A 23,643-nucleotide genomic window follows, 5' to 3' on the forward strand; every position below is an offset into this window, starting at 1 on the left:
GAGGATGAAGGTGATGGTATAAAGGGAGTTATCCTGCAATCCAGCACGTTTGTGGCCTTCTCTTAATCACTAACAAATGTTACAGTATTTGGATTTTCAATATTTTCTGTCATATACAGTGTTACAGTTTTGTCAGTGTCATATACAGCCAAGCCTTTACAAGTAAAAATCCTCACCTCATTATGCTCAGACTGTTTCTCTACTCTTCGATCTCTGTGACATCACTGAGAAAATCGAATATGCTTATCTCGAACACACTCAAATGATAGTCTGATACTGACGAAGACGCACAGCCAATTGGGAGACACATCTTAAACATAGTGTGGCCCTCAGGGGAGACGAGGTAAGCTGTTTAAGGATACACTGAAGGGAAGCAATATTATTTTGAATACTGTAAATTGCTTGTAGCTACTTCAGTAGACTCCAGGAAAAGACATTATCCATGGATTAGCCCCTTTAGCAAATATTAAATCTATGTCTGACATCGAAATTATATGGTTAACTTTATATAATACATTAAATAGAACTGAAGATAAAAAAAAATGTGCAAACCAGCACTAATCAAAGCATTAGCCCTGAAAAAAAAATGTTATCTGACAGGCACGAGAGAGGAGTAAGCCAACAAATCTAAGAGTTTTCTCAAAGACTGAACAGCCAGACTTTGAAGGGCATTTGTTAGGTTAACAGAGAAAATTTTTAAATGTTAATATCAGACTTCATGTGCATGCAAAGAATTTCACAGCAACACAAGACATGCAATAAAGAAACCTATTATCCCATAATGTCTCCATGAGAACAGGCTCAATTGAAATCCAGACCAGATCAGAAAACTGCAAAACCAAAGCAATACACACACCAGATATGTCAAGTCTGGTTCCTCAGGTTCTCTTGTATCTTGAAAGAGCAGAGGCTACATCTGTGGCAAAGCCGTAGCCTGCAGCAGCATCTATAGACTTTACTGTACCCCTTAAAAGTCTGATACTGACAATAAAAAAAAGAATTGTCTCATCTACTCCACAGACAGACGCATTGCACCTGCAATGACTATGCTGTACAAGAGAGTTAGCCAAGATGTAGCCCTGCCCATGCGTCTCTCTCTCACTCTCTCCCTCTGCTCTGTACCTCCTCCCATCCCTTTACTCAGCAAAATAACATCCCAGCTGCCCTACACTTTTCTCGAATCTTCTTTCTTAAAGAAACCAAAACACAAAGTGCAACACACTAACAACACACGGAGCCACACAGTGCTTACACAGACACAATCATTACCTTGAGTTTGGGTTTATCAATTGTCGACATGTTGCAGATCTGTATAGGGTGGCTACAGTACATGCCATCGATCCAGCAGTCATTAAAAAGCCATCAAAGGGGAGGAGTGGCAAAAAGAGGGCGCTTTCAGGAAGTTCATCAGATAATGCTTAAAGTACATCACTATACATTTGAGATCGAATAACTGGGTGTTAGGATGAGCGGAAATTTCATGCAGCAGAAAGAAAATTAGTAGACTGGCTATGGTGCCTCTGCAGGCAGACCTGATAGGCCTGAAGACAGGGGGCCTAGTTTCTATTTAGGTCATAGTCACAGTGCAGTTCTACTGAAGAATAGCAATTTGTGAGCAATGCAGGCTGCTTGGCTTTTGCTGGTTAGAAATACTCAGTCTTCCATTGACAGAACCACAGGGTCTGGTGCAGCAATGATGTTGCTGATGTTATTATCTTGGGTCCAGCTTTTTCACCAAGTTACTGTTTCAAATCAGACTGTCCTCATAGAAATTTTATACTGATGACAGTAAAAGAGTTCTTTGCACACTTCTGAATTCAAGATATCCCCACCAATTTGCTTTTTGATCCAATAAACAATCAAACAGAAACTTTAATTTTAAGCACTCTTGGCCGATATCTCAGGTGGATTTGACAGCCTCATTCTGTGCTCATATTTTAGATTTTTATTTCTTTAGCTCAACCAATGACAATTTGTGTCTGATATTAGTTAGATCAGAATAAATTAATGTTAACTAGTCTCACATAAACTGATATGTTTTGTTTGTACATGAAAGCAGACACAGCTATGCTTTCTTAAATAAATGATTATACTATACAAACTCTGACAGTAAGTGTAAGGAGCTATAGTCAGCTGCCTCTCCAGTGACTTCCACTGTCCCTCCTGTTACTATTAAATGGCTCAGACTATGACATGGGCTTGCAGAATATGCGACACTGACATTTTAAGTTGTGAAAGTGGTCTGGCAAAAGTTAGAACACATACAGATCCCACTGAAACACAGATCCACAAACAGTTTTTCTTTAGAGGTACTGAATACAGGATTATATGGCATTGTTCAAGATAACATTGGTACAAACTTTTATGACATAAAAGTGTCATATCATGATATCGATTATACAGTGGCACCATGTATTTACATTCCTTAGTGCGCACATTAATGAGACAAGCGTAGGTGAGTCCAACTGCTTTTGACAACAAAGCACAATGCTTAGGAAAGTTGCAAGAAAACTGGTGGAAACAGCAAAACTGTTTCACAATAAAAACATCACTGCGTATAACCGGGCTACAAAAGAACAGATGCTTGCTGTTGTTAATATATAAGTGACTCAACTGAGCGCAAAATGTATGTAAATGACAGTGTCATTTTCACATCCTTACTAAACTCCTTAAACACTAGCCTATTTGATTAGCAGTGTCTCCACCAAATTACATATAAATGATTAACTGTGAGTCAGTCCGCACTGAGATACAAGCAGGAGAGACAGATAAGGCCCGATGTTCAAAGGTATTCATCTGAACTGGGCGGCTCCCTTGTAGCATGGCTGACAAGCTAATGTAGCCGCTTCCATAAATATTATAAACCAATGCTTGATTAATTCTCAAAACATTAAGTGTAAAAACTGTGAGTGAAGATCAATTTCACTGGACAAGTAGGAAAAAAACTGTTAAGACTAACGGGCCAGCTAGCAGCTCATGAGTCTATACTCGCTCTTAAGAGCATATTAAATCGCCCACGACTGGCATTATAACAACGACATTACAACTTACATATAAGATTTATTATAGATACCCCCTATCAATCAATCGACTTGTCCAAGTTTAAATCGATCATTTTGTTTGAATGCAGCGTACATTTACGGGTATCAATGAAGGCTAACGTCGGCTAAGGTAGGCGGCTAAAGCTAACAAGCCAGACCGCCTCAGAGCCAAACAGGTTTACTTCTTCGCTCGTCATTTAGGGTTTTTACGTACCAGCTTAGAAAACATCGAACAATGAAAACGCTTGCAGCTGGTTAGCCTTAGCCATTCAGTTATCGAATGCACGGTATTTGGAGAGCAATGAAATTAATTCAACAAATCGTTTCCAGTTTGGAAACATGGTGCATGGAATCTGTTGTAATATACTCAATTCAAAATAACAGCACTTTCCTACCTCAGTGGGTTTATCAAAAAGTGTTTACAACTTGGTGCTTGTCCAGGCGAAACGACGACGAAGGACGTACAACCGCTGTCGATGGAGATGGGGGTGGCCTTTTTTTTCTTTAACCCAAATGTGACGTCATTTTCAGCAGCTGCGCGGAAACAACCGAGGAGTGACGGGAGAAGCCGAAGCTTTACTGATAACAACGTCCAGTCGCATCCAAGGTCGCCAGGCTTTCTTTTTGTTAGTTGGCTTGACACAAACGTAACCCGCCGGGCTTTCTCTGCGAGTAATGATCCGTATGAGTGCTGCCGGTTCCGATCAAAATCAAGATGATAAAATGGTGATACAAATCTACAAAGATAAAAAGTGCAAATTCGACAAGACAACAATCTTCCGGAAACGCGTTAATCTTGTATTTTGGCGCTCAAAGGCTTAAAATAAACATTTTAATTACAGTTAATTATTTTGAGTGCACATCAGAGCTGTGAAACTTTTCATACTATTTTTACATTAACTCCAAGAGGAAGTATTGTATGTTAGAGTCATTTTTTAAGATATGAACCTATAATACTTGATATTTTGTTTTAAGTGAAAATTACTTTCACAGTTTAAGTACAGCTGAAAGTGTCATAATTTGGAGAATTGCAGGTTAAGAACCCAAATGTAGGACTAACAGACACAGGCATGTCATGGACAAGGACCGAGCCCTTTTATTTTTGCCTGAAGTGCATATAACAAACAAAATCCAGAGAGAAGCAAACAAACAGTAATGTCCAGATGAACAGAATCAGCTTTTTGGGTAAAAAACAAGGAGTCACTATGAGTATCCATCTGGGAAACATGGACAAATGAGTTTATAAAATAAACTTGAGGTAAAAGGGGAGCTAGAAACAGGAAGGTAAGTAAAGCTGAAGACAACTGACTAAAGGTAACATTAGAGACAATACACTGTACTATAGCAAAGTAAAACAGGTATTAAACAGAAACACTGCACATGAGTTAATGAGTCAGGCAAGTTGATAAATGCTGGACCTAAGGCCTAGGACCAAGACATACAAGATTACTTGATTACTCATCAGTTACTTGATGAAAAGGTGTAACTACTTTGATAGTGACTTAAGGTAAAATCCCATCTGAATCCAAATTTATGTTCGGGTCCTCTTTATTTGAATATTGCTCATGTTTTCGCTGTGTTATTTTGTTCCCTGATTGTTTTTAAAGGTATAATAATTTCCCTAGGGATTAATAAAGTATGCTGATTCTGATGAGAAGCAAGTTCAATACAGCCAGGCTTTCTTTGTATTAGCTGGCTTGACAGTCAGAAATAACAGAGAGCACAACAATAGCTGTCACATTTCTTTGTTAACCAAAGCATTCTGCTTCGGGATCTCAGCATATTCACATAAAAGGAGCATTTCATCTTCATCTCTTCCAATGAAAATCTTAATCTTCAGCTTGCCCTCCTGTCTTTTCATTAGTGCCCCTGTCTCCAAACCATACATCATAGCACGTCTCACTACCATGATCAGAACCTACAGCTATCAGGACCCCCTCCTCTAGAGCCAGCGCCTAATTTAGACCCAAGAGACAGACACTCTTCCTGCTTTTAAGATCAGGCTGAAAGGAAGTTTCTTTCTGTTAAAAGCAAGTTTTTCCTTCCCACTCTTGCTAAGTGTTTCCTCATAGGGTGTTTTGTGATTGTTGGGGTTTCCTTCTGATACTGTAGGGATTTTACCGTACAATATAAAACACCTTGAGATGACTGTTGTTGTCGTCTCTTTGACAAAACAACTAAAAACCCACCTTTTTAAACCTGTGTTTAACTTTTATTTTTATGTTCTGGCATTTCTTTTGTGAAGCACTTTGTTATTGTGACTTGCAAGGTACAATTTGAAATTTTGCTTATTTACTCTTATTGCAGTAGCACTTGAGAGCCCAGAGATCACAGGTATTCGGGATGGATGTTCAGGCTTCTCTTCTGTGTTTCTTGCACACAGAGGCTTCTCCAGACTATTATTGAACCTTATTATGTAATGTAGATTAAAATATCCAGTCTTTGTAATATTACACTGAGGAACATTATTCTGAAATTGTTCCAAAAGTTGTAGGCACAGTTTTTTGCAGATTGAAGAAACTTTGCCACCTTTACTTCTGAGTAAAGATGTAATTAAAAAAAATAAACCAGCCTTGTTACTGACCTGTTGCCTAATCAGCTGCAAAATGTTTCGCAATCTTTTGCTTTTATTAACACTTACTTTTCCAGCCTCTTTGTTGCCCCATCCCAACTTTTGAGATCTGCTCATACCATCGGATTAAAAATGAGCTAATAGTCTATTATTATTATTAAAGTCTATTTTTAGGGGAGTTTAAAACTATATAAAACAAACAAAATAAATATTAAGAGTATTGCCATTGTTACGGATTCAAATATTGGGGATGGATACAAGAGGAAAAACCACAATAACAACACTGGTCCGGCGGGGTTGAGTCAAACGATGATTTTAATGATCACACGCGTGGGAGATGGACACCGTACGCAGACAGCATCAGATCTCAAAATGGTGGAGCATTGATCAAACTCTTATAGCCTCTAGTGGCCCCCACCTAATCATAAAAGCCTAAACATTCACATTCTTTCTCTCACACGGCGCCTAAGCTACGACCTTGGCTCCCTGTTTATCTGCTCCTGCTGAGATGGGGCAGAAAACTCCAGTATGTTCTGTTCTCTTCTAATCAGACAAATAAGGCGATGACTTTCTGCGAACAGTATTTCTTATAACTCAGCAGTATAATGCATCATAAAACAATATCATTCATTCACAATAAATCAGCAGTCTAATGTAATGCAAATCAGTTTAACAAATGCAATAGTTATCACCTTCTTCTAATTCAGGAGAATAATGCAAACTAAAACTACATAATAATTCACAATCTTTAATTAGGGGTATAACATGGCATAAAATAATATTATAATCCAACACCATATACTGGTATTGTACTTTTGTACAAATATGATTACAAACTGCCTTTTCTCTCATATCATTATTGTGATATATTCTTTTTTGTTTAGTTTTTTTTTTTGGCCAGGATAATCATGTAATGATATTTGATAACATAACAGCCGTACTATATGCCACTGATTGGAAAGTCTATTTGATTATGGCAAAAAAGAGAAAAGAAATATTTTTGCTTTATTGCTGGTTTAATATTATATTTAACATATATAAAACTTTCCATTATTAAATACACTCAAGTTTAAAAAACATGAATGACAGTTATTAATGCTACTCAAAATAATGATATTGATAAACACAATGCCTTGTACCAGCCAAAGGAAAATATTAACACCACTGTTTTCAGCTCCATACAAACAGAAGGAAAGACACATTTAAGTACTTACTGGATCAGAAATGCATGACTTGGTTTCGGCATACATACATACAAAAAAGTCAGCAACAGTACAAAACTGTGACTGTTAATTCTGGTGATAAACAGCTCTATTGTGATATGATATGGCCAACAGTGATGGGATGATTAAGACCTGGATGTAAAGGACTACCCCCCAGAAGGAGAGAGCCAGCAAAGCTGGTTTAGTAAGCACCCCCATTTCCCACACCCTGCTGCTGGGCGATGAAGAGTGGAAGCGGGACCAATGTCGACCGCAACCCAGGGCAACACTCATCTTCCACACTGCACACATTAGTCAAACTGGACCTCTCAAAGCCCCATCACCAGCACCTTGCGAAATCTCTTTCTGAAGGCAATATTAAACTGGCGAAACGTCTCATGCAAGCACTGGCTTTTGTAAAGGTGTATGTCTGGGAGAATTACTTTCACAGAATTACATTTCTAAAGTTGTTTGCATTAGTGGTTCGCTGTTGTTTTGGTTACATCTTTTTTTTGTTATTAGTCTTTTAATATATTTTCACAACTACCTGTTATGAAAGCCCACATAGCCTTTCGTAACAGGAGCCAACCACTACCAAAAACTGCACTTCTTCTAAGTATACCCTCATAACCAGTGGTCGGGTTAAATACCTGTGGCTCTCTAGCATTTCTTTAAAAATGTCTTTACACACCTAAATAAATGCAGTTGTCTTAAGCTCTTAAGGTCACTTAAGGCTCCATAGGGGAGTCAGACACTGTGGACTGCCATGATAAAAATCTGACTACAACAAAAATGAACTTTTTTTACTGATAGGGACAAAATCAAGTGTGAGCTCTGTGGTAGGAAACTTTATTACAGCTGAGCTATTTAAACTGTGGTACCATCACAGCCTCCAGCTCTGCCAGCCAAATCTAGTGACAGGCTTAAGTCATGCCACTGTTCTGGAATATACACAATCAGCTGGGTGAGGAGGCTTGCAGAGAGCTGCTGAGGGAAAAGTCTCCAAACACACTAGCATAGGATCCTTTGAGGAACTGGACATAGTTTTGCAGGCTTCGATTAGTGCTGTCTGACTGCTCCAGGCGATCCTTCAAATCCTGCAGCTGGCTCTGGTACCGCCACTCCATCTAAACATCAGAAATACATACTTTACAGACCAGCACATGTTTCTACACAGACAATTTTAGTCAGTAATTCCCAGAAGCCTTTACCTGCTCTTTGCTCCGTTTCAATTGATTAATTTCTGCAGTGGTCCTGCTGAGTTGGTTTTCTAGGTCCAGTATTTTGGACTGGGTGGAACGTTGTTTGTTGACAACACGTTCTTTGGTCTCTGACATCTGATAAACAGATCACACTGGATTTCACTATAATTTCTTTTATACACTATTTCACTATGTTACATGCTCTTATAAACAAATTCAAATAAAAATATAGTCAGTGTAAGTACATATGAAAAAATGGGTGTATCATATTTGACCACAGTTAAATTCAATCATCAATAAAGCCTATTTAATACAAGCTAAAAAGGAAACATTTAATAGTCAGAGATGCCAAGATATCTAAGGTGGTGACTGACTCAGAACACTAACCCAGAGCCCAATTCAAAGAAATGAAACCCGTGATTATAATACTGCTGAGGGAGTGGGCATTTAGAGCTAAAACATTGCATTTACAGATACACATACACAGTCCATTGTGTAGATGGAGTGGTTTAAAGGAACAACATATTTGAAGCAGTATCATTAAGTTTGCTTTATAATGTTAATTAAAATCCAGGTGTTTCCTCCGAAGCTTGCCGGGCTGTATGGTCTGTATGTGCTTTGTATCATCGTGTCTTTTTATTGTGAATTGCTGTCACACTTGGGGTTAATCATATTTTGTGTAAAGTTCTTTGTAAGTAAATCACTATGAAAAAGGATCAGACTTGTTGGCGAGCATCATCCAGAGCCTCCTCCAGCCGATGGCTCAATAATGAGCATTCTCTTGTTTTTTCTTTTAGACGGAGCTCATTGCTGTGGACGGTCTCTTCCCGTTTTGCAATAACTGCTAGCAGGTCGCTATTCTGACTGCCGGCCTCCTTTAACTTTCTAGAAGATGGCAAACAAAAAGACAATGACAACAAGGTGCAGTTAGAGTATTTTCAATGAACATATATTTCAAATTGCTTAATTAACAGGCTTTGGGAGCGTATTTAATATTAAATCGATATAATTCAAATATGATTCAGTGGAATTCTGTCAGGACAAGCAAGGCAGGGCAAGCAAGGCAGGACAAGCAAGGCAGGACAAGCAAGGCAGGACAAGCAAGGCAGGACAAGCAAGGCAAGCAGTGTCAAATTTAAAAATAGACAAATTTAATTTAATTTTCACTTGTTCCATTGGCAGATGTTTTCACTTATTCCAAGCAAAAATATCTTGTATTAAGTGAAAAAAAACCTGCCAATGGAATAAGTGAAAAATCTCTAGTTTCAAGATGCACTGTCTAAAAACAAGTTCATATATCTTACTGAAGTGTTACCCTGTAGCTGATTGTGTCTTATTTTAAGTGTGATGAGATTATTTTGACTAGAAATTAAAAAAATATACTTGGTAAGATTTCGAGTTTTTGCAGTGTATTGCCAGTCCCAGTCAGCAGTTCTCCTGCCCAACCAAACACAGCCTGAGCCAGCCAGCTTCCCATTCCTGAGTCAGCGGACAGCTTGCCAGAACTTTTTTGAGGCCTACCGAAAGACTCTAAACTCCTATCACACCCCAGTTTTTTCTATCAGAACTGCAGAAATTGCACCGGATACCCCCTCTGATACTCCTCTGCTGCTTCAGGAGACCCCCTGGCCAATCAAGCCTGGGAACTCTCCTTCTTCAGCCAGACGGGACATCATGATTCAATAGCTAAACAAACATCAGTGGATTTATGTTTGCTCAATTCTCACCTCACAAAATACAAATTCAGAATCCTGATATAAAATGTGCTGCTCCTATTTGACAGGGTCACTAATGTTTACCTCAGCATTTACCCAGCTCACAGGACATTTCTCTGCCTAAAAGCATTTCAGAGACTTGCTGACAACATGATTTTGTCGAGCAGCAAGTGTCTTCTGTCCACTCCCCTTTATGCTATGAAACAACGGCGTGCTGTCAATGGAGGACATGCTCCTTCACTTATGGCCAAACATAGTTCTATATGCTCTCTTCCCAGCCTCATATCATTAGTATTAAGAGGATTAGAAATGGCTGCTTCCGACTTTGTTAACTCCATCATTGTGTTTTATTTTGACCAATTGCAATACAACAAATGTCCCAGTAAGCCGGTTATGTTACCTGGGGTTTGGGTTGTTTTTTTTTAAACTGAAAAATCTGAATTTCATAAAACCTGCTTTCTAGAATAGGATCAGATACGGGGTTTTATTAGGAATGACAAGGTGTAAAGACAAGAACAAGAAACAGCTGTTGGACGACATGGTGGTTGATAAATAATTATATATCTAGACAGTATTAAAGTGAAACAGCATAAGAGAAGACGGACCTTTCCAAACTTTCTACTCGCTGCTGAAGCTGTCTGTTCTCCTCCAGCAGCACCTTTTTCTTCTGTCTAAGAAGCTCCATCTGGCTGCCTTGGGTCTCCACCTAACACAATAGAAGGCCTTTGAATAATGTATTTAGAAAACATTTTCACTGAATATTAACTGAAGATGCACAGAGATGAAAAGTAGTCTCAGAATGGAATAGATGTGGCTCAAGAGACAAGGGGGAAAGTTGGTAGTTTGATCCCTGGCTCCTGTTAAAGTTGAAATGCTCTTGAGAGAGATGCTAAAACCCACATTACCCCCAGTTGGGTATGGTATAATTGTTATTTGTGCCCTTTTCTACAAGTTTATTAGTCTGTTAGCTATAATTATATTAAAAAGCTATTTTTCCAAACTTTGTAAAGCACCATTGTATCCACACTTCCCAACAAGCATTCCTTTCTGCCCATCTATCATTTATTATCTGTCATTCCCATTTGTTCTTGCTCTTGTACCACTACCATCCTATATTTTTATTTGAATTTTTCATTAACATCATTTCAATATTGTTAATATTTTTAATGCTATCTTTGGCTATAAAGCATAAGACTGTTGTGACCTTCATGCGGAGATCAGTCAGTGCTGTGCTGAGCTCCAAGCTGTGTTTCTCCTGGCTGCACTCCCTATCCTGAGCTTCCTGCAGCTGTAGCTGGGAGCGCTGTAGGGCTTCAGGAAGAGGCTCCAACTCTGCCAGCCGTCCCAGAAGCTCCCTGCGCACTTCATCGATCTCCTTCTCCAGCTCCCCCTGCACCGTCTGAGCCTTCTGCTCTGCTTGAGCCAGCCGAGCACAGTACTCATCTGCCTCAGCCTGGGTTTTCTCCAACTTTGTAGATATGGTTTAACAGGACAACAAGGACAATAACGGTGTCATTTCTGTACAATGACAATGTAAAACTGTTGTATCCCCATGAGAGTGTGAAATAATGACCTGCATCTTATAGCTGTCTAGGAGGCCCTCATACTGTCTGATGGAAACTTTGACCTGTTGAAGCTCTAACTGAGACACGGACAGCTTCTCCTCCACCGCAGACGCTGTAGCCTGAGAGAAACAGAACTTTTATTAAATAAAAATGACAGTTCATACTCCTAATGCAATATAAGTCAACCTAAAGCTATTAGAATCAGTAATGGAAAGATTACATCCAAGCCGCAAAAGCATAACAGATGTGTCTAAATTCTGATCAGGGCATGGTTTCATTAACATTTAGCAAATCTGTTATCATTAATAAGTGACTTTGGCTGTTTCACCTTGAGGGATTGGTTCTCCAGTTTGGCAGCAGTACTCTCTGCAGTGATTTCACGGAGACGATCCAGCAGCGCTTCTTTCTCTGCTCTGCCTTTATCCTTAGTAGTATGAAGCTGCTCAGTCAGCTCTGCTATACGGCTGTCATACCAAATATGATAACAAGTTAACAAGGATTAGATTTCCATTCATATAAACAAAATCCATCTGAAAGAGCAAAAGTCCAAAGTCAAAATTCTATTAATGAAGCTTGGTAACTGATTTCATCACAACGGGATCTTTGTGATTTTCATGTTACATTTTCTGGAAGCTTGCCCTTATCTGAATTAAGGGTCTAAAGACTTATATATGGTTCAATAATGTTTAAAAGGTCCACTGAGCACACTGGTTTGTGATATTGGACTAAATAAAAACTCAAGTAAAAATAAATTCAATTCAACTTTATTTATATAGTTGTGATGTCTGCTGCTGCAGATTGTGTGGAGTGAAGAGAGTGCAGACCCAAATGCAGACAATGGAGATGTGATGAAGTGAACAGAAAGTGAGCAGTTTATTTCTGGCTGCACAAGACTACAAACAAAAGCAAAGAAGGACTAAGATGGAACTAACAGAAGCTATACTGGGAAAAGCTAAAATACTAAGTACATGAAGCCTAAGACCTGAAACCTGAAACTTGGAACACAAAGGAAGAAAAGCACCAAACCAAACAGACAGAGGACTAAATGCACAATGATAACAAGGAAATGGCAAACAGGAGGGAAACACAGCTGCGACTAGTCAGAGACAATGTGACAGGGAGGAAGCAACCCTGAACACACTAAACGCAAGATGCGGGACTATCAAAATAAAACAGGAAACATGAGAAACAAGCTGAGACACGGACCGCTGGGACTGCTGAAGAACAGACATGAGTATATAACGGACTCGACGTGACACATGAAACACAGGCTTTTGTTTCTGTGCCTCCCCTAAGGCGTAGAAACAACAAATATAACCAGAAACTAACTAAGTGAAAGTATATTCAAAAACCAGGAAACAAAAACACAGGGTGCCCAGACCCAGGACCATGACAATACTGCCAAATCACAACAACAGTTCCCTCGAGGCGCTTTATACAAATGACTTGCAAATCTCATAAACTCATTTTATTTTATTCACAACACAATATAGAATATGTAAAATATGAAAACATATAAAGTATTTAAACTGACAAAGAAAAACTGGTACATTTTGAATTTGATGGGAGCAACACATCTCACAAAATTTGGGACAGGGCCATGTTTCCCCCCGGGTAGTGTCCCGTTTTCTTTTAACACGCGTCCGTAAATGTCTGGTAACTGAGAAGATCAGCTGCTGGAATTTTGAGAGGAATGTTGTCCCATTCTTATCTGATAGAGGATTTTAGCTACTCAACAGCCATATGTCTTCTTTTTCATATTTCTTATTTCATAATGTGCCAAATGTTTTCAGTTATTGAAAGATCTGGGTCAGCCTGCAGGCAAGCCAATTCAACCCCCAGATTCTTCCACTACAAAGACATGCTGTAGGAATAGATTAAATGTGCAGTTTAGCATTGTCTTGCTTAAATATGCATATTATGCACACAGGGAGCATATTTTGCTCTAAACCTTTCAGCATTGATGGCGCTTTTCCAGATGTGAAACCTGCCAATCCCCCCCTGACATTTACGTTTTCCAAAAAGATTATCAAATTTCAATTTGTCTGACCACAGCACAGTTGCTCCACAATTTGCAGATGCAGATTTTTTTTGGAGATTGTTGTAGCTACATAGCTATTCTGGCATCACCCGTCAGTTTGTAAATGTCCATTCTGAAGTCTCAAAGTCAACCTTTCCACCATCTTCATCACAAAAAACAGTGATGGACCCTGACAGTGACGAAGGGCACCTCTGACTGTGAAACCACTTGCTAGTACGCTCACAAGTCGTTAGCCAATGAGAAAGCAGATAACACCACAGCTCATCCTGCTTTATGTAACATGGTATGATAATGTTTACATTATTTTATTCAGTATGACCCAAAATGCATGACTAGGTCAAAGAACACAGTAGCAAAGTAGCAGAAAGCCTATAGACTTCTATAGGACTGGAAGTGTTTTTGCAACCTCAGCTAGTGCCACCAGGTGGCATGGATGGATATAATGCACTTCCATACCGGCTTCATTTTTTTTGACCAGCAATCTATGGCAACCTTTTTTTTTTTACCATCTATGTTACGCTGAGAAATTCTGCATCTAAGATGCTGCTTTTATAATCATGTTACTAACCTGTTGCCAATGAACCTAATTAGCTGCAAAATGTTCCTCCAGACAATTTTTCAGTACCACCTACTTTTCCAGACTATTACTGCTCCATTCCAACTTTTTTGACATGTGCTGATATGTTCTATTGTCAATATAATATGGGTTTATTAGATTACACAGTTTTCACCTTGAGGCGATTGTGGTTCTGTTTTGGCGCTATATACATAAAAATTTAATTAAGTTGAAATTTACATCTCACACACACGTTTTCCTTAGGATCACATTTTATTTTGTATTTTAACAACAGCCAAACAAATGAGTCTCAGCAAGAGTGCTCCTCTCAGAGTTTTGCCAAAGAGATCAATGGACATATTGTGTCAACTACATTTTCTCCATATCTGCATGTCTCTCACATCCCACCCTCAAATCTACTGCTATATCCAACTTCAGCTCAAACAATTCCCTGTTTATTTCTCTCCCAGAATGTTACTGAAAGCAAGAAAGCTTGATGAATGAATGAAGGGATGCTTGGTATATGGCTACAGTCTATAACCCTATGCTAATGCCATTACTGGTATAAGGCATTTTGCTCTGCACAATTACCAATGTGACATTTGAAGACCTTGCAAACGTCAAAATAAAAATGTATTCATGGTGATTTTCCAAAAATATCAACAGACTTTTATTGTCCTGCATGCCATTCAGCTGTCCAAAACTCCTTTGTGAAAAATAAAAGGAGTTTAGGATCTTGGGTTTTTTATCCCCCCTTTGTGAACAGAGAAAAGGAAAATGCAGTTACCTGTTCAATAGCGACAATTCAATATCCAGTTTACTCTTGTCTTTTGCTTCTCGTGCATGTTGACTCTGCCATGTCTCAGCTGCTGACAGCACCTCTGCTATCTGCTTCTCCTGCAATTGGAATACATCTTTGTCACTGTTCACTAATACTGGTTGATTCAGTTATAGTCATAGTTCGGCACTGGTTTGTTTTTAGACTTCTCCTGGTATGAGGTGCTTATGTTGATATGCTGTATTTGATTGTACATTATGGTCAAATATCTCCATTTGTTGAGTTCTAGAATCATGTCCAAAGACATTTTGGAAATGTACATAAACATATAGTAGAACTGTAAAAACCTGTAATCTGTAAAGCCACTGTTGTGTTTGTGACCAGCTCTGTCTATGAACATCCTGCAGCTGTTTTTTAAGTTGAAAAACACAAGCACTGTGCTGGATTGCTGGTGATGTATGAATGGCTCGACCTTTTTAAGGAGCAAAACAAGTCCTGTTTTTCCTTGGTTTTATGACTTTACATCATATGGCATCAAGCTGTATGCCAGAAAATTTGCAAGGCTTTAACTCTTTGATGCACCTCACCAGAAAGGATCAAGAGCGAGGACACACTAAGTGTGGCTGAATGATGCCAAAGACAGAGAAGGTGATCCAAACTAAAGATGTAGAACTACCGGGAAGCAAAATAGTAGACTAATGGGATAGCTATAACCTCCTGGGGTTATCCAGAAAGTTATAGCTATCCTGTATGTCTGGTATTTGCTCTCCAAGCCAATAGGACCATGATAATGATGCAAAGAGAACAGCCCTGCCAAATATTTCCAGAGGGTAAGATAGTACTGACAAACCAGCCCAGTTGTAGTAATAAGGTCCCAGACATTAATATGTACAGTACCTACTACTGGTCATCATATAAGCAGCCAGAATAATATTGCTTTTTCTACAGACTCTCTATATGTGGGTCAGAGCTGCATGAAATAAGACTTTTGTTCATAACCCACCTGCACACTTACTCAGAGCTGACTGAACTATTTCTGATCTGCTGCTCTGGAACTTAAAACTCCACATTACCAGTTCATCTACTCAAATTTCAGGCTCACACTCTGTGGTGTTTATTACATTTGTTTGCTGCAGTATGGACCAGAGGGTTGGACTATGAAGCAAGTTTGACAGGCTTTCTTTAAGTTAGCTGGCTTGGCAACTCTTCAGTCAGTGATAAAGACGATGAAGAAGGCTTTAGGATCTGGGCAGCCTCAAATAAAAGAAGGCATCAAATGCTTCTTTTGACTCTACTTCTGTGAAAAATTAACTGTACCAATGGTCGAATTAACTGTGATTTATCACATTTTTTTGGAAATCTGGGCCACATTTGTGCCTGATTACAGCCAAACCCACTGAATCCAGAAATCACTTAAATAGAACCTGCGTGACAAAGAGAAGCAGGCTAAAAGATCTGAAAAAGCTACACATCATGGTACAATCTAAAGAAGCAGCCTAATGATTAAGATGAACAGTATGGGCTCAAGCTCACACTCTTAAGCACCTGAGATCCTTCTGCAACCAACCTCTGAAAATAATGAAGATAAAGTGGCATCAGTATTATACTGAATCTAAAAGAAACATCTCCTTAAATTAGTTTTCAAATATACAAAGAGTCTAGTGTCACTGCATCTTCTTAAAGACAAAATAGCAAAGGTCATTAGGAGGATGGTGAATGGCAACTGTAAAATAACACATCATAGATGCACATCTAGACAGTCAGTATTTTTCATAAGACCCGTCTTCTCTGCGACACACTGGAACCAAACTAACTGCAGATCCTGAAGTCAAACTAGGAAGAAAATCCTGCTCCTCATATACAAGGTCTTAAATAATCAGGCCCCATCTTATCTTAATGACCTTGCAGTACCATATCACCCTATTAGAGCACTTCGCTCTCGCTCTGCAGGCCTACTTGTTGTTCCTGGAGTATTTAAAAGTAGAATGGGAGGGAGAGCCTTCAGTTTTCAGGCCCCTCTTCTGTGGAACCAGCTTCCAGTTTGGATTCAGGAGACAGACACTATCTCTACTTGTAAGATTAGGCTTAAAACTTTCCTTTTTGCTAAAGCATATAGTTAGGGCTGGACCAGGTGACCCTGAATCCTCCCTTAGTTATGCTGCAATAGATGTAGGCTGCCGGGGGATTCCCATGATGCATTGAGTTTTTCCTTTCCAGTCACCTTTCTCACTCACTATGTATTAATAGACCTCTCTGCATTGAATCATATCTGTTATTAACCTCTGTCTCTCTTCCACAGCATGTCTTTATCCTGTCTTCCTTCTCTCACCCCATCCGGTCGCAGCAGATGGCCCCGCCCCTCCCTGAGCCTGGTTCTGCCGGAGGTTTCTTCCTGTTAAAAGGGAGTTTTTCCTTCCCACTGTTGCCAAAGTGCTTGCTCATAGGGGGTCATATGATTGTTGGGTTTTTCTCTGTATCTATGAAGCGCCTTGAGGCGACTTTTGTTGTGATTTGGCGCTATATAAATAAAGTTGAATTGAATTGAGTTGAATTGACTTATATGACAAAATCAAACTGAACAGAATATAATTGACAGAAATGACATAATATAAAAAACAGCAGAACAAGTTTAATATCCATGACATTAAAGGTTTTAATAGACTGGTATGTCTGCGCTGTGGAAGGACGTACCATGTCCAGCAGCTGGATGCTGAGATGGCCTGCGGTGTCCTCGCTGCGCTCAGCTCGCTGCTTTTGGGCCCGTGCGGCTCGTTTCAGAGCCTCTCTGTCTGCGCCTGCCTGCTGCTTTAGTGTCACCAGCTGATCTGTCAGATGTTTTATCTCCACCTTCTGCCGATTGGCTGCTTTTTCCAGGTTCTGTACCAATGACAGAGGATAACAGACGCATAGATAAAGATATACTGAAAAAAACATGTCTGACTACAATACAAACAACTGGACAAATATAGATTGCAATAAATATATATTCTCCAGGGTGTGTGTTCACTGACTATCATTTCTTTCCATCCATCCATCCATCATTATTATACACAGCACCAAAAAACAGCAACAGATGGCAGAAGATACCACACAAACCTTTATCTGCACAGTGAGGCGACTGTTCTCAGCGTCTTTGCTCCGGAGCTGTCCTTGTAAATGAGCTCGTGTTGACTCCAGGCTCTTTGAAAAAACAGCTGTGCTCCTGGCATTGTCCTGCATTTCCAAAGCCAGCAGAAGATACTTGTTTTGTGCTTTGACATTTGTTAGTTCTAAGATTATATGATATGAGTAATGCTGCAGTGAAAGAATGCCGTATGGAAAATTTCAGATGAAGAGAGTTCTAAATAAGACAGCCACCTTTTCATCATCTAAGAGCTTGGCAAGTCGATTAACCTCTCGGTCTTTCTCTTGAAGTTTAACAACAAGATGCTGTAAAAGGAAAGAAAACATATGATTTCTGACACAAAAAAGGAAACAACACAAAATGGATGTATTTTGTGAGGTTACTTAAACAAAAAGAATTTGTAGTTTCTATTAAACTCACGGCATTTTCAGCTTCTGTGTCTGCCAGTTTCTTGAGTAATTCGTCCTTCCTTGACAGCTGGAGTGACTCCATCTGCTTTAAACCATCCACACATATAAAACTTCACCAGTTTCTTTAACAAGCATTTACTGCATCTACAAAAGTGTTAAGAGACCAACCAAGGCTAAATATTGTGACAGAATATAATCAACTTACTAAGTAAGGATTCATTTATTTGAAAATTACAACAGATCTGCACCATACTGGCAAATCTAGCTTCCTACCAAAACTACGACTGCGACATGCCCCCTTTTCTCACTCTGTTTCTCTTCACTGAGGTTTCCTTGTGTTGTTTTCATGTGAAAGAATACTGTCCCAGAAACAGTTCAATATTTACTCATCTAAAGGCAGCATGAGTTCCTGTGTATTTTGTGCTATTGTAAATTGGCAGTTGGATTAGACTGAGGTTACGGTTCATTCATTGGACCCTGCTTGCATGAAATGGATCATCAACACAGTCCTGCAACCATTTACACTGGAGCTTAAGGCGCAATAGGCTCTCTTTAGATTTCTCCAAATGATCTGTGCTGTAAATCAAAAAATCATCTTGCACAGTACCTGAGATTCATGCTGCTCTCTGAGAAGCTTCCGCAGTGTCCGGTTTGTGACCTCAAATGTCTCCAGTTTCTGCAGCAGCAGCTCGTTCTGACAGGCCAAGGCTGAAGACTCAGAGCCAAATGGCTTCTTCAGCAGCAAAGACACAGACAGAGATAGAAACACTGCATCACGAAACACTGAGAAAGCCTCCTGTTTCTTTCTAAAGTTCCCATGTTCCCCCAGTCTCACAGGACACATTGAAAGAGCAGACCCTGAGGTAATACTCACATTGCTACCAGGAGCGCACAGATTGAAAATGGACTCTCGCAGGGCGGAGGCTTGCTTTGCAGCTGCTGCTCCATTCACCTCAGCCTCCATCAGCATCCTGAGTAAAGCATCTTTGTCCTGATGCCCACTGTCACTGTGTAGGAACAAACAGACCTTAAATCACAAACATACTACTACTCGAACATGAGTTTCATAAACGTCATACTCTGAAATGACTGTCCCACCTTTATGTCACATACGCTAACAGGTAGTATAGTTGAAATGCAGTTGAATCAAGCTATTTTCTTTCAGTTGCCTATAGTATAATTAACCACCCAGATCTCTAAGCCCTTTGAAAATGAGGGCAAAGAGAGGCTGTTTGTCACGTGAAGGGTTGGGAATGAGTTTGGGATCACATTTGCCTGTTACAGTCATTCTCCTCCAGCATCTTCTCCATGGAAAGCCGTAACCTGGTGTTTTCCTTCTCCGTCTCCTCCAGCTCTTTGGTCACCTCAGCCAGCTCCTCTTCCTGCTCAGCGATCACCCGCTGGGACACGCTCAGCTGCTTCGACTGACGCTCTAGCAGCCGCTCCTTCTTTTGCATTTCTACCTGCATATATACCGGATAGGTATAAGTGAAAAAGGACATGTGGACCAACGCTTTAAGCACAGAAATCGACAAGAAAACCTCGCTGCTCTTTGTGATCATCAGATGTGGCAGTTTAAAATGAGGGCAAGTCTTTCAATGGGGTAAATGAACAGGTTATCTCCCTGCTATACTTATTACACGTGAGTGGCAAGACTGGAGAATTTTGACTAAATTAATACATTTCTACATTTAGATTTTACCATTCAATTTCCAGGAGTTCAAATTTCCATGAGTATTTAAAACAGTTTCCATGGAATAAACCCATTTATTGTCTGGGTGCCCTTAAATGGTTATGTAACAATAAATATGTAACAAGACTCGCCTTGAAAATCCCATGTAAGAAAAATAGAAATCAACAATGTTTATAACATAAGTACTACTAACAAACAAGTTATAATCTGAAATCTGTCTAATTAATAGTAAGGTTAGGGTTGTAGGTTGGACAGTTGCTTAATTCAAACTGACCTCATTTTTCAGCGAGCTGACTTCAGTCAATAAGTTGTCAATCTTCCTCGTGTACTGGCTGATTTGTCCATGTAGGCCTTCTTCCTCCTCTGATGCAAGGTCAGCTAACTGAAGTGCAGACTGCGAGCTTTCAGGTTCTGGTTTCGGTGGTGTGATCTCAAGGTTGTGCGTTGGCCCCTTGGTGCAAAATATACCGTGACACTACATCTTTGATTGCGTGAGTGTTTTTAAAAAAATAGCAGAGTGGACTGGAAACTGAGAGAAGGTATTACCTCCCACTTATATGTGGCATCACGTATGGAGGTCTTTCCTGGCGTGATCCCCACACCTCGAGTTTTGACTTTAGCTGTGGGACGAAGGTCTGCTTTGTTGACTGCAGTCTTCCCCTAATACAGTGTGCTTATATTAATTGCATTTATTAGAATGGGCATGTACTATGGGCATGAGTGAGCAAACGGCTTATGATCAAGAGATTCGATTAGGAGAAACATTCACAATAAAACATGAACAACATCACAAGACAGACAGTCCACATACAAATATCTAACCTGAGGTGACCTGCCAGGACTCCTCTGGCTGTCCAGGTGCACGTGTACTGGCACGGTGTCATTGATGTGCACATGAATTGGAGGTGAATTTGAGCGTGTTCTCGTGATTTTCCTCTGTGGCACATGAGCTTAAGTAAGAATAAGCTTAATAGAACAGCATGTAGCTCAATAAAAAAAACAAAACAATATCTTAATAATTTGCAAATAAATACGACAGGATATGTTAGTTTGAGTGCACAAAATCCATAATTTTCTGTTAAGGTAAGTCAAAAACAGCTAGAAAAATTACTGGGTATTCTTTTACAAAAAGAATGTTATGGATATGATCCGACACAGATTCTGGATCCTGTCCACTCTGGTTACTCCCAATGAAAAGCATCAACTGCCACCTCCAGCTCAACACACTCCTCTGCACTCATTTCTCTTGTGCACTGCTTTCGATGCTTCTAAACGTTTCTACCTTTACTAACGCTGTTCCTTGCATGTTCACCTTTCCACCTCATCTACTGTCTGGATTCTAGTGACACTCGTGCCTCTTCTCTCCAGAACATGCCTCCACTTCTCCAGTCTATTCCACCTATTGTTGAAGCTGAGGAGGGGTTCATCAGCTTTACCCCTCTGTAGTTACTAGTGCTCTGCACATCTGTCAAGACGTCCACTACTCTGTCTCCCAGACATCTCTATACCTGCACAGGTATGTCATCTGGACGGACTCTTCATCATCTTCACAGCTCCCCTCACTTTCAGATTCCCTAACTTTCCTCATCAATCCTCGTCTCTCTCGTTTTCTTCATTCATCAGCTCCTCAAAGAACGTCTTCAATTTCCTCAACACACTTTCTTCTTAGCACATTTCTGTCCTTCATCAACCTCTCCTGTTTCACATCCTTTCCAGCTTAATCACACAGGTTGGTCCTTTTTTCCTTCCTTAGGAGGAGAAAGGTGCTGTCCTATGTACACAGTACTTGGACAGCTTGAATCCAAATACAGTGCTCCTGGCCTTGCTTCCATCTGTTCTCCTGCACACGCAATACTCTAAGTATCACTCTAAGACTCTACCTTCTTCCTCCTCTCCATCATATCAGCCAACTCTTTTGCCTTGTACCAGACATAGTTCCTATATTTCAAAACAGTTCCTCTGCAAACACCTCTGCACTCCTGCCTTTCCTCACATCAAACTTGCCTTCCCTCTTTCCTCCTAGGCACAGTTTCCACCTTAACTCTTTGGTCTATCAACACCTATCAACATCTATCATTCACTCCGTCACCGACAAATCTGATCCTCATTCTTGTATTTGATGTCTCATTAGGAAAAGACTTTTGGCTGACGCCCCATTTATTAATGTATAACCAAAGAGTATACTTCATATCGACATTGTTTTAAACAGTTGGCGAAGTTGTCATGAGGTCACTATTCCTTCTCATCACATTAGCTTCAAACCTTCACGACAGCATTTTTAGGATGTGTATAGTAAACGAACAAGTCAGGAATCTTACCATAGGAGAAACCGTAAAAATACACCCCCCAAAATAGAAATATAATTCATTGGCAAAGCACCATTTAATGCTTCGAGAGGAGTTGGATTGGAGTCAACGCCAACAGACAAAGCTTCTTTCTGGTTGGTCACTTTAAAGCACGTGACGTCTTTCTCAAACAGAGATTGGAGCAGAGTCGACGACGTTACGTCACTTAGCAACACACTTAACAAGCTACCAAAGAGAATAGCTGAACGAAGATGAACCTCCCCCACTCGGTCAATTCCATTTTCTAAAGTAAGCTCACCACTCAGCAGCCATCTTGAAACTCACTCGGACTCTTACTTTGAATCATCAGAGGAACAAGAAGCAGTCAAATGCGGTAAAGCAGGTGAAGTGTTTTTCTTCTGCCATCATCTTTGCTGTCGCGAATCTCACGTTTCTGTTAATGCAATATATGCTAAATGACAGAAAAGGAAAACAAAAATATACATGAGTACATCGTTGTCTTCCTTCTCTCACCCCAACTGGTCCCAGATTACGGCCCCTCCCTGAGCCTGGTTCTGCCGGAGATTTCTTCCTATTAAAAGGGAGTTTTTCCTTCCCACTGTCGCCAGAGTGCTTGCTCATAGGGGGTCGTATGATTGTTGGGGGGGTTTCTTTGTATTATTATAGGGTGCACTTTACAATATAAAGCGCCTTCAGGCAACTGTGATTTGGCACTGTATAAATAAAACTGAATTGAACTGTTGTTTGTTTGGGAGGAATTAAGTTCAGTAAGTTGAGCAGTACCCCAGCAGTAGCATTAAAGGACCACATATTCACATTTCACTCACCTCAAAATCCTTCTATTTAAAAATTGTTATAATTTATTTATTTTAACTAGAGCTGCAGCTTCTCTCAGTGGCTGGGGGTTAAGTGATCAGGATATGGCCCAAGACTTGTATGTTCCATAACTTTGTAGATGGAAAAATATTCAACTACAGGAATAAGACAAATAACAAAAAGTGTCTAACGCATATGTTTAGATTCTACGTTGTTTGTTATATGTAGAGATGACTTATTCCTTGAGTTAGATCCTTTTTCTGTGCTTGCATGATTCATACGAATAAATAGCAGCCAGTGCCCAAAGAAAATCTTTGAAAGATATTTGAAATCTTTGAACCTTGAAACACATCTGTTGAGTGTATCAGCTAATGGGCTGCTTTTAGATTTAAGGTGCTACTCAGGCACACTAGCCTTTTCCCCCCCCACACTACAACACAGCTAAAGGCTTGCTTTACAAACGGGTAAAGCTGATTGTATCACAGAACTCTTTAAACACAAACAACATACAACAATAAAGAAAAATACACACATCATCTCTGTTGTGACACAGGACACTCCTTTAATGAAGCCAAATATTGTTTTCATTATTGGCTCCATCACAGAGGGGGAAAAAGCAACA

At 39.8% G+C, this 23,643-nt stretch overlaps 2 protein-coding genes across 14 annotated transcripts in view; both read right to left on the reverse strand.

Moving 5' to 3' along the window:
* sptan1 (spectrin alpha, non-erythrocytic 1) overlaps positions 1 to 3,583 on the reverse strand; it is a 37,142-nt gene extending 33,559 nt beyond the window's left edge. For 5 of the 7 annotated variants that reach the window (XM_005929006.3, XM_005929005.3, XM_005929004.3 and 2 more), the window contains exon 1: positions 3,437 to 3,583. The gene's annotated coding sequence lies outside the window, so the exon portion shown is untranslated. Of the gene's footprint in view, positions 1 to 856; positions 2,990 to 3,436 lie in introns of those variants that run through there. The other 2 variants (XM_042223529.1, XM_005929003.2) reach the window with 2 other exon arrangements.
* Positions 3,584 to 6,362: 2,779 nt separating this feature from the next.
* Positions 6,363 to 22,375, reverse strand: odf2a (outer dense fiber of sperm tails 2a). 7 transcript variants are annotated; one of them, XM_014335726.2, is made up of 20 exons: positions 22,218 to 22,375; positions 20,722 to 20,835; positions 20,446 to 20,559; positions 20,174 to 20,350; positions 19,476 to 19,669; positions 19,081 to 19,213; positions 18,814 to 18,936; positions 18,217 to 18,291; positions 18,030 to 18,101; positions 17,769 to 17,885; positions 17,364 to 17,549; positions 16,206 to 16,241; positions 14,682 to 14,791; positions 11,626 to 11,761; positions 11,306 to 11,416; positions 10,937 to 11,200; positions 10,338 to 10,438; positions 8,740 to 8,902; positions 8,027 to 8,152; positions 6,365 to 7,942 (listed from the first exon to the last, which is right to left on the reverse strand). In XM_014335726.2, the coding sequence occupies exons 1-20, from the start codon at positions 22,218 to 22,220 to the stop codon at positions 7,772 to 7,774; spliced, it is 2,526 nt and encodes an 841-aa protein (XP_014191212.1). In that variant the 5' UTR covers positions 22,221 to 22,375; the 3' UTR covers positions 6,365 to 7,771. The 7 variants fall into 7 exon arrangements, with proteins under 7 accessions (XP_042079465.1, XP_014191212.1, XP_042079466.1 ...); XM_042223532.1 differs by having other exon boundaries at positions 18,814 to 18,939; positions 22,218 to 22,310; XM_014335725.2 differs by having other exon boundaries at positions 6,366 to 7,942; positions 18,217 to 18,288; positions 18,814 to 18,939; positions 22,218 to 22,372.
* Between the last annotated feature and the right edge of the window lie 1,268 nt (positions 22,376 to 23,643).

The sequence above is a fragment of the Haplochromis burtoni genome, unplaced genomic scaffold (assembly GCF_018398535.1).
Source record: "Haplochromis burtoni strain Fernald_Lab_line unplaced genomic scaffold, NCSU_Asbu1 Contig_113, whole genome shotgun sequence".
In the NCBI taxonomy this organism is placed as follows: domain Eukaryota; kingdom Metazoa; phylum Chordata; class Actinopteri; order Cichliformes; family Cichlidae; genus Haplochromis; species Haplochromis burtoni.